A 15,030-nucleotide genomic window follows, 5' to 3' on the forward strand; every position below is an offset into this window, starting at 1 on the left:
TCAAAATTTGCATGATCCTTACCAGAACTTATCAAATATTCAGTTGTTTATTCAGTCCTTCATCAAATAAAACTGTGTTTGTTTTATTATGCATCGTGGAAAAGCTTAATTTAATTAATTTGCATCTGCCCTTTCATTATTAACTTGTACATATTTTTTAATTGTGCCATTTTTTGTTTTGTTCATTGAAATAAAATATATATGAATGAAAAGAATGACATTTTTGAAGTATTTCATTTTTCTGCATTTTACGTCAATTTTGGAAAAATTAGCCAAATTCATGGTGAACGAATGATATTAAAGCAGTTTGTATTGGTGTCAGATGTCAAGATGGGTCAAATTTGACCCCCACTATATGTAAGTGTTAAATGCTACGAACATTTAACTAAACGTCTTTACTTTGTATGTCCCTTCATTTTCCTGTCATCGGTTGATAATATATTTTCATTCATTCTGATAAGTTTGAATGTGTTTCGTGTTTTTTTAAAGACGTGTTTTATTTCTATGTACAAACTGTCGTGAAAAAAATAAATAAATGTTGTGATTCTTATGCCAACCACTAGAGGGTGCCCGCGTAGCACACTTTGAGAATTACTGCTCGAAGTATGTTTTTCCATGTTAATACAGCAAAGTGGAATATTCCAGCTCCTCCTTTTTATTAGATTTTTTTTCAATTTTAAAAAAATGTATTTTAATTATTATTATTATTATTTTACTTTTTACTACGTCCCACCTGTGAGGCGTTCAGGGGCAGTCGTGACTTTCTGTAATTGACGTTTACTCTCTCTCTCTTCCAGCTCCTCCCTCAGCACTATCCCCTCCCACGTATTATTTTCCAGATCTGTTCGCTTGCCTGGCTATCATTCATTGCTGCGCACAGGGGGGGGGGGGAAATGCCGTCGTCATACAGATTGTAAAATTGCGGCTTCCAAGCCGTTTTTTTTCTCGTCTTTTTTATGTTTGTTTCTGCACGTTCGTGACCACTCACTGCTGTTGAGGAGATTTAATCTGGATGGAATACTGCTGACTAATTCTTCAGTAACGTTAATTTGTGGACTTGACTGCAATACAAACAGGTATGAGCCAGAAGAGAGCACATTAAAGAGTGTCATTGGTCTGTTTGCATAGTTTTAAGTGAAAAGTTGCAGATTTTCTTGATAGCAGCTCTGCCGTGTTGCACTTTGGTTTGCACAATAACTTTGTTGCTCTTCCGGTTTTGTGTTGTGTAGTTTTCTGTTTGTAATTGTATCATGTTATTTCATGTTTAATTTTGTGTATACTGTGTTTTTTTATGTATGCAGTGGTGCCTTGAAATACGAGTTAAATTCGTTACTTGACCACGCTCGTAACTCCAGGCATATTTTAAATTATCTTTCCCCATTGAAATCAATGCAAATATCATAATCTCGTCCCAGCCCGCCACCAAAAAAAAATCTGTTTGTTCATAATGAAAACAAATGACACTCTCTAATATTGTACTTTATTAAAAAAAACATAATATTGATAACATACATAAATACAATGTAAAGTATTAAACACTAAACAGATTGTACATGATGATTTAATGCTGCAATCCAATTACAGTGTGCTGATCCTTCTGGTGTAGCTGCGTTGGCCACCAGGAGGTAGTGTTGCATATTACAGTCATGCAGACACAAGCAAAGAAGAATAGACTTCTTCCTCTACTGCTACTCAGTAAGTTGCTGTAATATTAGCCTTTTTTCGTAGGGGATAAACAATGTGCTCCTGTGAGGATTGTTACGTTATTTGTGTACATGTCGTTGGTCCATTTGTGTTCGAATAGTCATTGTAAAGAGTTATAAAACCACAACTATCGCCCGAATGACTGCTCGTATCTTGAAAAACTATCTTAGGCACCACTGTATTACAACTTTATAGTGGAAAATTATAACTTTATTCTCATAAGATAGATTTTTTATACCAACAAAATACATCTTTTTGTTCTTGTAAGGATTTAAAAAAAAAATTCGAATACAGCTTTATTATCATAACATTCAAATTTTTTAGATCTATAAAAAAAATATTAATTTGTTACCCTAACATTTACAAGTTTTCTGGACAATAAGCACGATGTTAATTTGGCACTATGGCATTTCGGGGTAATCATGGTACTTATGAGGGCGTCCAAAAAGTTTGAGAACCCCTGTGCTAAATTTCCAGATTATTGGAGTTTTCCATTTGCATTGATTCATTCATTCTTGTCCTTGTTTCAAAGGGTCACACACTCCACCACCATTGCACACTGTGTTGCCACAACTTGCCTCCACACAGATACACATGCACACATTCCCAAAGGACGCACAGTATTGCAGTGCTCTTGGCTCACTTAACAATAAAACCAGTCACGGCAAGTTCATGCTTACCCCCGAAGGCTGTGGACTTTGCACCAGTCTATCTAGTCCGTCTTTATTTATTTCATCGACACAGATGATCAGGAAAGCACACACACATACACACGCACACACACACACAAAAGCCTTTCATTAACATTTACTGGCAGTGATAATTTGATTAATTTCAATTTGGATGAGCACCAAAGCTCACCTTCCGATAGCCTAATGCTAACATACAAAGAGAAACACCATAAACGGGCTATCAGAAATTAGCATGTTTTTAATTACCTAATACAGTGGTTTTTCTAACTGTTTTACACCAAGTATCACCTAAAAAATACTTAGCTCTTCAAGTACTACAATCATGGGCAAACAATAAAATACAGTAGCATATAAACCCGACTTTTCTTCAAAAACGAGGCTCTATTCCTACGAAGTGCATTCAATATTCTTTTCAAGCGATGATAACATTTTGGACAGTTTGAATATGAATACAAGTAGTACTTAAATAGCGATACAATTAAAATGTATAGCACATAAAGGTTATTTAAAATTCTGTATCAAAATAAAAGTTTAATAACAACCAATTCATCCATTTTCTGAAATGAAAATTATTAGCTTTAACCTGGAACAATAATTAATAATGATAATGGGGGAGGCGGCACGGTGGAAGACTGGTTAGAGCGTCTGCCTCACAGTTCTGAGGACCGGGGTCCAATACCCGGCCCCGCCTGTGTGGAGTTTGCATGTTCTCCCCATGCCTGCGTGGGTTTTCTCCGGGCACTCCGGTTTCCTCCCACTTCCCAAAAACATGCATGGTAGGTTAATTGACAACTCTAAATTGCCCGTAGGTGTGAATGTGAGTGCGAATGGTTGTTTGTTTGTATGTGCCCTGCGATTGGCTGGCAACCAGTTCAGGGTGTACCCCCCCCCCCCCACCCCCTCCTGCCCGATGACAGCTGGGATAGGCACCAGCACGCCCGTGACCCGAGTGAGGAGAAGCGGCTCAGAAAATTGATGGATGGATGGATAATGGGGGGAAAAAAAACAAATTGTACCCACTTCCCCAAAAATGTAGTGGTCTGCTTTTGCAATCAAGCTCTTCAAGTGTAATCAGTGAAAACAATGCGAGCGGCCATTTATTAGTCTCTCCTCTGTTGATACGCCAAGTGCAGCTGAATTGTAGCTTCATACTTTGTTGTCTGTGTTTAATGCGACGGGTCAGGTGAGCAAAACAAAACCTGCTGCTTTAACGAGCATGGAGGATTACTGATACTTAACCTAATTACTTTCCTCCCTCCCTCCCTGCTTGACTTTCAATCTCACTTATGATTCTTGGATCATTCGTCATGTGCCTTTTAATCAATTACCTGTCATTCGTGTTATCAGGCAAATTCAATTCCAATAGTTCCCAGCTGTACTAGTATGCTAGCTAGCACTGTTGATGAGCCTCATGTGAAGATGGTTGTGTTGAATACATGATAACAGACGTTTATGTCACATGGGTTCATGATTTTATACATACTAGATGTCATCTTTTGTCATCTACAGGATACACAATTGCACACTCCTTTTATAGCCAGATAGATTTATACATTTGTAACAATTGGTCACCTGTTGTGTGAGAGGAGAGCTAAGATTTCTGACTCTCTCTGAAAGCAACAACTGACATAGATAAGATAAACAACCAATACAATTATGACATACAAATGTGGACGACAACAACCGACAGAGGTATTTAATATCACAAATATGGTTGTTACTGTTTTTGACTCGTGTCACCCAAACCAAGGTGAGTTGTTGAATTTGAGCAAAGAGGCCTTATAAAATGTCTTTGAAAAGTCTTTTTAAAAGATATACATAGATGGATCTCTGGATAGATAGACAAACAGACAGGTAGATAAGACAGCCAATATAGTAGGAGCAAGTTAGCTAAGGTAGCAAGCCTGCTCGAAAGAAAGACACCTAACTAGAAAATTATAAGGTGACCAATAATGCAAATAAAAAAATAAAGGTATATTTAAAGATGGGTAGGGAACTACTGTTGAAGGTTAGCTAGCTAGGAAAGAAGTAAGTAAAAAAACAAGGGTAAAGCTAGCCAATATAGTAGCACATTTGCTAAGATAGCTAGCAGGGGAAATTCACTAAAGTAGTTTACTAGTAAGGTTTAATGGCGTAGAAGTTGGCCAAATGTGGTGCTTGAGTGGAAAAACGTTACTTGTACGACACATTCATTCTACCTGTGTACTGAATTGTCTTACTAGTGAGGACAAAGATAGCATGAGATATTTACGAAGTAATTATGAATTAACTTAGGCTCACTACAGATTGAAACAGCACTATAAAAAGCCCAACTCACTATATGGTATCTGCACTATCAGCGGATACTACGGAGTGATTTGAAACACAGACTTGGTGTGGAGGGAGTGACGGCAGCAACTGGGGAGCATTTTCATGATGTCACGTGTAGACCCTAAAATGGACCCGCATGTGGTCACCCCCCGAGTCACGTTTGTAGCGATACGAAGGGAGGATTAGATGAAAGAAAAACTGGAGGTCATACTCAGTTATTTTTGTATTTTTTTTAAGACAATGTGCCTTTGTTCTTGCCTCTGGAGGTGGATGTTCAAATTCAATTTCCTCCTCCGCCCCCTTATCCATCTCCACTGCAGTGTTCTCCTTCTATATTGTCTTATCTGCATGCTCTCTAGCTTTCACACACACACAAACATACACACACACACGAACACGTTGCCTAACATTCCCCCCTGCGGCTTCCTCCGTCTGTGTCTGCCATCCTCAGACACACAGACATGACGATATCTCCTCCAAAGCACTGTAGCCCTCCTCCTGCAATCTCCTTTCGTTTACACACAGAATGTATACATTGTACATCATGAGAAACGCCCCCATCAGAAATTTCTAATATATTGCAGTGAACCCCTTCTAAGTCATAAGTCATCGTCCGTGGCCCGTTATAATCGCAGTTTTTTTTTAATGGGTTTTTACAGTATCATGCAAGTCCAAATTCAGAATTTTGCGACTTCACTGTAGTTCCACGTTGTTCCACACCATGTCGGACAGCACTGAGCTCTACAAGGTGAGATTTCGGTGTAATTAGGAGCAAGAAAAAGAGGCAGAGATGTCCCCAACCAAGCTGCAGTACAAATTGTTGTTCCCACAGAGCATATATACCTGTGAATATTGTTGTATGCTCTATTTGTATGTGCATGTGTTTGTACGTGTTGCTGCTCCGTGTGTTAAAGAAGCAGTTGTTTGACTGTTTATAATTACCGTATGTATGATAATTTCCCACGGCACGGTGACCGACTGGTTAGAGTGTCTGCCTCACGGTTCTGAGGACTGGGGTTCAATCCCAGGCCCCGGCTGTGTGAAGTTTGCATGTTCTCCCCGTGCCTGTGTGGGTTTTCTCCGGGCACTCCGGTTTCCTCCCACATCCCAAAAACATGCATGGTAGGTTAATTGAAGAATCTAAATTTCCCATAGATGTGAATGTGAAAGGTTGTTTGTTTATATGTACCCTGCGATTGGCTGGCAACCAGTTCAGGGTGTACACCGCCTCCTGCCCGATGATAGCTGGGATAGGCTCCAGGACTCCCACGACCCTTGTGAGGATAAGCGGCTCCGAAAATGGATGGATGGATGATCATTTCCATTAGCCTGTCTATGGCATTTTGCATTATATATTAGTATTAAAGGGAACCCTGATTGTAATGACAAATACTTTTTAAAATACAACCACTGACCTTTTGAAATACAATGTTACATACAGTATTTATAAATTATTCTTTTAAATTAGAAAATATTTTTGGTTTGTTACTGCCGTTTTTGCGTGTGCAAAGCATTCTGGGATTGATAACGTTTAATGATATCTGTTTGCCGCTGTACATTGCTGCCCTCTCTCATCTTACATTTATTAAATGTTTAAACTTGTATTGCACACTTGTATTGTAAACTTTCATCATTGCAATAAAGTGAAAAACAAATATTGCTGCCCTCCCCCGAGTTATAGGCTGCCGCACACCTAGCAACAGCTGACAGCTAAATGCACAGAAACTTTCCCTCACGTTAAAAATACATTTCCGGGTTTTAATTATGTTGCCGCATGGACTCAATCCATATAAGTAGTATATAAGGCATCAGATATTGTGTTTCACATCAATACTTAACTCTATTCATAACTAGCTACTCACAATCTATAATGTGCCTGTGAATGAAAAAGCAAAGTTTGTGTACCCAGCGCACATTCAAACAAATTGTGTCAGAGCGAGACTAACACTCTAGTTTTTATTCTCGCCCAAGTACTCTTCTTCCTGATGTATGAATCTATCTTTTTATATTTTAATAAACATATATAATAATAAATACATTTTATGTGTCAGTTTTACAGTAAACTTCAACTGGGAGTGACAAACAGCTTGAAGCAAGCATGCTTCACCTCTTATTTTGAGAAGCGTGTGAGTGAGAGGCCTCTTCATTTCCTCAACGTGATGTTATACAACAGCAACGCATTTCTTGACGTTAAGACAGTGAGAACAGGTGCTGAGGCATACTTAAAAATGTGTGTTTTAATAGGTTTAAGTGTATTTTAATACGTGTGTAGGATTGGTGTCGGAAATGTTCACCTAACAGGTAGAGAACGTATCTCCTGCAATAAACGGGGGTTAACTGTACGCATAATCAATTTGTACATAAAGTTCAGAATGAAGACTTCACACAAGAATTCCAGTATCATCTTCTCACTAGTCATGTTATAGCTATTTACTTCCTTGCATGTGCATGTGGCTTGGCCATGTCTGTGCTGTGTCAGTGGGGGCAAAAAAGTGCTTTCAGTGTGGAGCGATGAGCTTCCGTGCCATTGGCCGCTCAATCGCTATTTCCGGCTCGTTGAGGCGTCCAATTGGCTGCAGACTGGCAGGTGGTCAGTAGTCTTCCTGCCTTCTTCCATCATTCCGCCCTTTTTCCATCCTCCTAGTAAGTGTCTGCCTGGCCTCTTGGGTGTAAATCATCGGCACTGCCTCTTTTCAAGGACGCTGCCTGTCTTGCTGTGTGTGATTCATGTCCAGTTAGTCCGTGGCTGTGTGAAAAGATTCCCAACACAGCGAATGAAAGAATCAACACCTCAGATTTGTTCAGTTGTATTTACATTTTTATGTTGCTTTTTATATAGTTGACTAAACAGTCCACAAAACAATCCCTTTGAAGAGATTGGGGAGTAGGGAATGATGAATGATTTCCAATGCACCCGCTGCGTTCATAATCATTCACTAATTCCATACACTCTAATCATTATATAAGGATTTTAGTGGACTTTTTAGTGGAGTACAGTGGTGCCTTCAGATATGAGTTATGTGTGTGTTTTGTGACCACGCTTGTAACTTAAAACATTCACATCTTTCCCCATTGGAATTAATGAACATTCCATTAATCCATTCCAGCCTCACAGTAAACACCAATAAATAAAATGTTAACTTTACCCCCGCATATTCACGGTTTGGCATTGGCAAATTGAGCTATTCACATATTTTGGGGGGGAACCTATCCCCTGTCATCCATGGAATTCCCCGCTTAATCGCATTTTTGGGGGAATTCTTTTTTCACTGCAATTACTGTAAATGGATGTGTCACTTACTCTTGGATTTTCAGTGTTCGTGGTCGGGCTCAGTCCCTATCACCGCGGAATAGTGGGGATCCATTGTATTGTACTTTCTAAAAACATACAGTAATAACATAATTCATCCATCCATCTTCTGTACCGCGTTATCCTCACAAGGGTCGCGGGCGTGCTAGAACCTATCCCAGCTAACTTCGGGCGAGAGGCGGGGTAGACCCTGAACTGGTCGCCAGCCAATTGCAGGGCACACATAAGCAAACAACCATTTGCGCAAATATTCACACCTAAGGGCAATTTAGAGCCCTCAATCAACCTACCATGCATGTTTTTGAGATGTGGGGTGAAACCAGATTGCCCGGAGAAGACCCACGCAGGCATGGGGAGAACATGCAAATTCCACACAGGCGAGGCCGGGATTTGAACCCCGGTCCTTAGAACTGTGAGGCAGATATGCTAACCAGTCGATCACCGTGGCACCTAACATAATTCAATAGAATGTAAAGAATTAAGAAGTTTTTGCATCATGAGTTCATGATATAATACCCTTTGACATTCTGCTTCTTCTGGTGTTTGCACCTTGTTCACCAGGGGGCAGTAAAATACAGACATTAATAATAAAATATTTATATATATATATATATATATATATATATATATATATATATATATATATATATATATATATATATATATAACTGACTCAGATGCAGTAATATTAGTCGCTTTTCGCAGAAGACAAAGTCTATATGCCTGAGTATTGTTATATTCTCTGTCTACATCTGTTGCTGCACCATTTGTGTTAAAATATCCATTGCTTTAAAGGGTTATAACTGCTGCTACATTTATGCTAGTCTGTCTATGGAGCTTTGCTTCATGTGTTAGCATTAAGCTAGCAGAAGGCAAAGTGGTGTGGTTGTTTTACATGCATAACATCCATCCAACATCCATCCATCCATTTTCTGAGCCGCTTATCCTCACAAGGGTCGCGGGAGTGCTGGATACTATCCCAACTATCCATACACAGCATGTAATTGAAATAAGTAGAAAAAATACCATAGTAGAAAGAAAAAAAATCCATTTATTTTAAGTATAAATTAGCTTGAAATAATTGAAAATTGTCTATAAAAAAAAAAAAAGAACGTTTTAGGTGGTGAGTCTTCTTTTTCATTTAAACAGGTTAGTTTTGACTACAAATAAGACAGATATTATTGGTAAAATTATGAGTTTTTGCAGTATGCATGTACTAATATCAATATCTCTCACTGATCTCTTTTTAGGAAATGAAGGATGCAGACCAAACCGTAACAGTTTAACAGTCTGAATTATGCTATGAAAACACCAATGGCATTCTTAAAATGTTTAAATGCCCCAAGCAATTAAATTTCTGACTCATGCCTGTTAAATTGGTTATTTTCCAAAAAAAACAAAAACCAGCAAAGTCTGACCTGGGATGTAGTGGCAGCGATGCAACACAAATTTGTACGCAAGTCAGAACACACCATAGTCTATCACTTACCAATGCTAATGTAACATGAAAGCCATAATTACAGTAAATATTTGTATGAGAAACACAAACTGCACTAAGTCATGTTGCCTTCCTGTATCGCTGGAAAACGTATTCTGTAACCTCAAAAGTTTGTATGTTACTGCTGTCGTAAATCGAAAGCCTCTTGTAATTTTTGACAACCTGTCCACGACCCACCCAAAATGGCTCCCCGATCCTCCGGTTGAGAATCACTGCACTGGCGTATACTGTACAAAGCACCATATACAGTAGTGGCTAGGGATTGATTCGAAACACAGCCAATGACTTTCCGCTTCGTGGGGAAGTTGAAATGACGTCTCTGTCCATCCTCCCTCTCTCTTTTCCTCCCTCCCTCGCTCCGTCTCTCTCTCTCTCCTCTCTCTCTCTGCTGTATCATTTAATCAAGGCATACAGTAGCTTGCCCTTTCCTGTTCATTGCTGCCTCCCTCCCTCCTTCGCCAATGCTCCGGCCGCTCCCCTCCCCTGTTTGTTTGTCGTCGCTTGTTTCTTTCCTTCCCTTCCTGCCTCGTGGTCCTCATCAGCACCCTCCTCCTCTTCCTCCTCCTACGCCTTCAGCTCCACACAATTTTGCTGGTAGTGCTACATTTCTTTTATGCAAACCATTGTGTGTTTCCATCTTTTTTTCCAGCCAAGCAGAGGAGGATGTGGAGGGAACGGATGGAAAAGAGGCTAAAGTAAGAGGAGGGAGTGGAACTCGGAAGTGAGGAGGAGTCATCATCTGATGCTGTTTTTTTTTTTTTGTTTTGTTTTTTGCTGGATGAGGGCGGCACGGTGCCCGCTGGCCTGGAATGCAGACTACATTTTTGTAAGCTCCACCTTTTTGTCTTGGACGTTTCAAGGACGCTGAGCAGCTAAGTCACTTCTTGGGATAAGCGTGCGCTGCAGTGACTGCCTCCAGCATGTTGACGTGAATGGTACAGCGACGCAGGGTGGGCCTGGCACTGGTACCCCCCCCCCCCCAAGCCCCCTCCTCCTCCTTCTCCTCCTCTCCCCACCATGCCCCACTGATGTCCTCACAGTAGTTTTTTTTTTTTTTTCATGGACATTCAACCCTGCTATCTCACCCCAGTCAAACTTCAGCTGCTACTTTTCCTGGGAAGAGCAAATAAACCACAGCAACCGAAAAGGACCGACTCGGAAATCTTCCGCTGGACGTATCCCACACGTGCATCACCATTAGTCACCCTGACGACAGTTTTCCAGCCGTTGCTGTTATTGCTCCAGTGCTTCTACTCAGTCATGGCGGTCAGCATGAGCATGGGAAGAGACACCAAATGGCTGACCCTGGAAGTGTGCCGCGAGTTCCAAAGAGGTACCTGCTCACGCTCGGATGCCGACTGCAAGTTTGCGCACCCCTCGCGCAGCTGCCATGTGGACAACGGCAGAGTCATCGCCTGCTTCGACTCCCTTAAGGTAACCAGTAGCTGTCTAGCTCTTGTTTATTTGGACACGTCGCGCCGCCGTGTCGAGTTCACTGACCCGCAGGCCAGCAAAATATTTGAGCAGCCTGCAATACATTTAACCCCCGCGGTATTTGCGCTTCACCAAGTCACATTTTTTTTGCTACGTAAGCTCTGTTATTCATTGAATAAATCCCCTTTTTTGCTGTTCTTGTGCTAAGTCCAAAGCAGTAAAAGTACTACTTTGAGTACTACTTTGGCACCATCTTGGTGCCAGGGAACTATGTTGAAGTGAGTTAAGGATCTTCAGTGACACAAACGTAGTGCTTTGCTGCCAACGTGACATCATGGTGTCAATGAACTATGTTGAAGTGAGATATGGAGCTTTATTTACACAAAAGTAGTGCTTTACCACCATCTTGTGGCACCTTGGTGCCAGGGAACTACACTGAAGTGAGTTGAGGAGTTTCATTTTCACCCGTAACTAAAATTTTGGCTCGCAACACAACGCAAAAAAATTGATCAAGCAACAGCTCGTTACTCGAAAAAGTCCCAAGTTAGGGCACTTGTAAATCAAGGTACCACTGTACCTTCAACCCGCTAATTAGTATAATAAACCACTCCTTGTGCATTCATGAGCACCACAATAGAACAGGTTCCCCTGGAAATGTTCCAAACAAACGTGACAACTTAAATATGGATCTCCTCCAAAGATGTGGCACCTTCGGGTGTGTCTTTTTGTTTGCACGTCGACTTGTTGCCGTCTGGCTGATGAATTCGTTGGAGGTATGCCGTGTGATCCGAGGAGAACCTCCTTAAATACCCAGGAAAATAATTTTCGGGTTTTTTTTCTAAATGCATTAAATATGTTTGAAGGTAAGGGCTGAAAAAATGTGCAAAGAATGAGAACAAGTTAGTACTGATTTGTTGTGATATACTGCAGCATTAAGCTCGTTTTCACCATCTCAGTTGTCCAGATTTTTTGGGGCGTGGCTAAAACGGTGGCCAGGTGACGCAAGCGGGATGCCTAGCATGAGTCGGCCCTGCCCAACTCTATTAGTACAAAGCACCCTTATTCCATGCAGTGGCTATTTGGGGCAATTTGCCACTTCCTTGATAATAACTTGGCCCATTTCTACCACTACAGTGTGGAGTTGGCCATCAAGCTAGGCCCACGACCTGAAAAGAATACTTCTTCCCTTAAGTGTTTTATATTATTTAGGCTACAGTGTCTCTGCCGTGTGCAGCGTGGTAGCCAGAGCTGCTATTTGGGGGTGGCCAGGGCCACCCCTATACATTTGCTGGCCACCCCATACACCAGTCAGCCACATAGATCCCAGCGTCAGGTATTTTTTTTGTCATCAGAAAACTTCTATCTTTGGCATCTTAGGGGCAGAGGTCCCCAACCACAAGGCTGCAGACTGGTACCGGGCCGAACAAAAAAAAAAAAAAAAAAAACATTTTTTAAACAATCAGACCTGGAGCCAGGGCTTGAGAAATTTGTCGCATGACGGAAGGCCCAGACAGTACATCCGTCGACAATCAGTTTCCAATCGTGAAATTTCATGAGTAAACCTAGCCCCCTTTGTCGACGATCAGGTGCTCAGATTCTGATCAAGAAACACCATAGGCAATTATAAACATTTTGGGGTGGTGTCAATTACTTCTGGTTTTCCACTATTCTTGGCAAGGTCGGTCTCAATCCCCCATGAATAGAAATAGTAAGTGAATTTCCCAAAGAGTTACGTCCTTTCGGCTACTGATGTGTGCTGGTCACTGGTGTGTCCTCAACATCACCGCAGCAGCGCTTCTGACTCACACGCCTTTTCTGCGCAACCACAACCCAAACCATCGGAAAATGTTGCTTTACTCCCTTCAGACTTTGAATGAACCTTTGTGCCACAAGTCCCAGTACACAATTGATGTAATGGTTGCATCAAGGTTTAAGGTTCACCACATGCATATTACCTTGGTCCATGGGTGTGCAAACATTTGTGCTCCAGGGCCACATTGGATTTCTAAAATGTACAGATGGGCCAGGTAATTTATAGATGAGGTAAAAAAAAAAAATTACATAATAATTTAACTGAAAATGTGTATGTAAAATTGTTAATTTTCATAATAAAATAGATCATTATCATTTTAAAATGTGTTGATAATTTATTAATTTTATGAATCATTTTGCAATTTGTTTACATGTATTTTTGTACCAGCATTATTTTACAATAAATCAATATATCCATTATTTAATGTGTGAGATGAATTAATCAAAAATGAATAAATGTATTTTTATTAACCAATTTTAGGTGTAAGCGGCTAAATTAATGCAACAAAATAATGTTTTAATAGAATGCTAGGGCGGCACGGTGGCCGACTGGTTAGAGCGTCAGCCTCACAGTTCTGAGGACCCGGGTTCAATCCCCGGTCCTGCCTGTGTGGAGTTTGCATGTTCTCCCCGTGCCTGCGTGGGTTTTCTCCGGGCACTCCGGTTTCCTCCCACATCCCAAAAACATGCATTAATTGGAGACTAGGTAGGAGTGAATGTGAGTGCGAATGGTTGTTTGTTTGTATGTGCCCTGCGATTGGCTGGCAACCAGTTCGGGGTGTACCCCGCCTCCTGCCCGATGACAGCTGGGATAGGCTCCAGCATGCCCGCGACCCTAGTGAGGAGAAGCGGCTCAGAAAATGGATGGATGGATGGATAGAATGCTAGTAGTAATTAAAGATAACTAATGCTCATTTTCAATTACTGTATATTAGTTATAATAAATTTAATTGAGAAGAGGGTGTAATTATGACATTTTAATTATGTGCAACTGATGTACAAGTTCAAATTAAGTATATTCAAAGGACATTTTTCAGGTTAGTTACATGGGACCAAGATGCCACAAAATGGTGGTATAGCACTACTTTTGTGTAAAGAAAACTTCTAAACTCTAACTTTATTAACCAATATTTGATTAAATTAAATTTACTAAATATATGTAAAATTGTGTATCTTAATTTAATTTTTTTTTGATTGAGATAAATGAATACAAAATCAAAATAAAACATTAGCTAGTTAGTCTTCTAGCTTAATACTAACATTTAAACGCCATAGACGGCCTAACGGAAATTAGCATAGATGGTGCAGTGATTATAAACCTTTAAACTGAGCAGCAACACATACAAACAGCATATAACAATACTCACAGGCATATTAGGTTGATTGATTTCTCATGTCGACCCTCACAGGTCCTGAGGTCCTCTGGCACCGGCCTTTTACTTATTCCCAAAACTACAACAAAAACCTACGAAGAGGCTGCATTCAGCCATTATAGTTGTGTCTTTGCGAGACGTTAGGTTTCCTGCCGCAAAAGGAAAGTGCGAGTCAGACAATATGCTTTGTGTAGCAGCTAATTCAGCGGCCACCGTCTCCCTGCTTATTGAGTTTGAATTTATTATTGTTCCATTTTTCTGCATTATGTCCTCCAGAGCAGCAGGGAGATGGAGAAGGGAGAGTAGAGGGGGGCCTAGCAACAGCACAGGAGTGCGTAGCCATTGGATAGTTTGATCTTCTTGAGTGGCACGGCTGTTTTTAGCACCGAGCAACAGTCTGCTTCGGTGTTGGTGGCATCGAGGGCAGGAAGAGGCCTGCTGCTGTTTTATGCCAAAGGCCAAGAGGACGCATCGAGGTCACATATGATTGTCTCAAGCCCCTAGGTCATGATGGTTAGGTCGAGAGAGAGACTTCAAGTTGGTGCCTGAGGAAGGTCACGCCCACAATGTACAGTGGTGCCTTGAGATAAGGGTGACTCGATTTATGGGTTTTTCAAGATAGATAGTCATCTTGTGGGATATGTTCCAGAACCACCCGCAATAGGTGAAGATCTGTGTTATTAAGAAACCATATATAAAATTTTTTTTTATATAGTTTTACCCCACTCACACACTTCAAACATATTTTAATGTATTAAAGCACATTGCAACTTATTAAAACATACTTTTCAAAGTATTCTTTTCTTGGTCTCACTATCAAGACTATCGTATAGCATCACTTTGAAAAGGAAAAAAAAGACTCGCCTGCACAGGTCTCCAAGATGTTTGTTACTCAAA

The 15,030-nt window shown here is 40.7% G+C and overlaps 1 protein-coding gene across 5 annotated transcripts in view; it reads left to right on the top strand.

Annotated features, from left to right (window-relative positions):
- Window positions 1-865: 865 nt before the first annotated feature.
- The window catches only part of mbnl3 (muscleblind-like splicing regulator 3), a 38,317-nt gene continuing 24,152 nt past the window's right edge, over window positions 866-15,030 (top strand). For 3 of the 5 annotated variants that reach the window (XM_061686262.1, XM_061686265.1, XM_061686266.1), the window contains exons 1-2: window positions 866-1,076; window positions 10,164-10,948. In XM_061686262.1, the coding sequence (XP_061542246.1) occupies window positions 10,574-10,948 (375 nt within the window). In that variant the 5' untranslated portion in view covers window positions 866-1,076; window positions 10,164-10,573. Of the gene's footprint in view, window positions 1,077-1,584; window positions 1,696-9,819; window positions 10,949-15,030 lie in introns of those variants that run through there. The other 2 variants (XM_061686264.1, XM_061686263.1) reach the window with 2 other exon arrangements.

This window comes from Phycodurus eques, chromosome 9, assembly GCF_024500275.1.
Source record: "Phycodurus eques isolate BA_2022a chromosome 9, UOR_Pequ_1.1, whole genome shotgun sequence".
NCBI classification, from domain to species: Eukaryota; Metazoa; Chordata; class Actinopteri; order Syngnathiformes; family Syngnathidae; genus Phycodurus; species Phycodurus eques.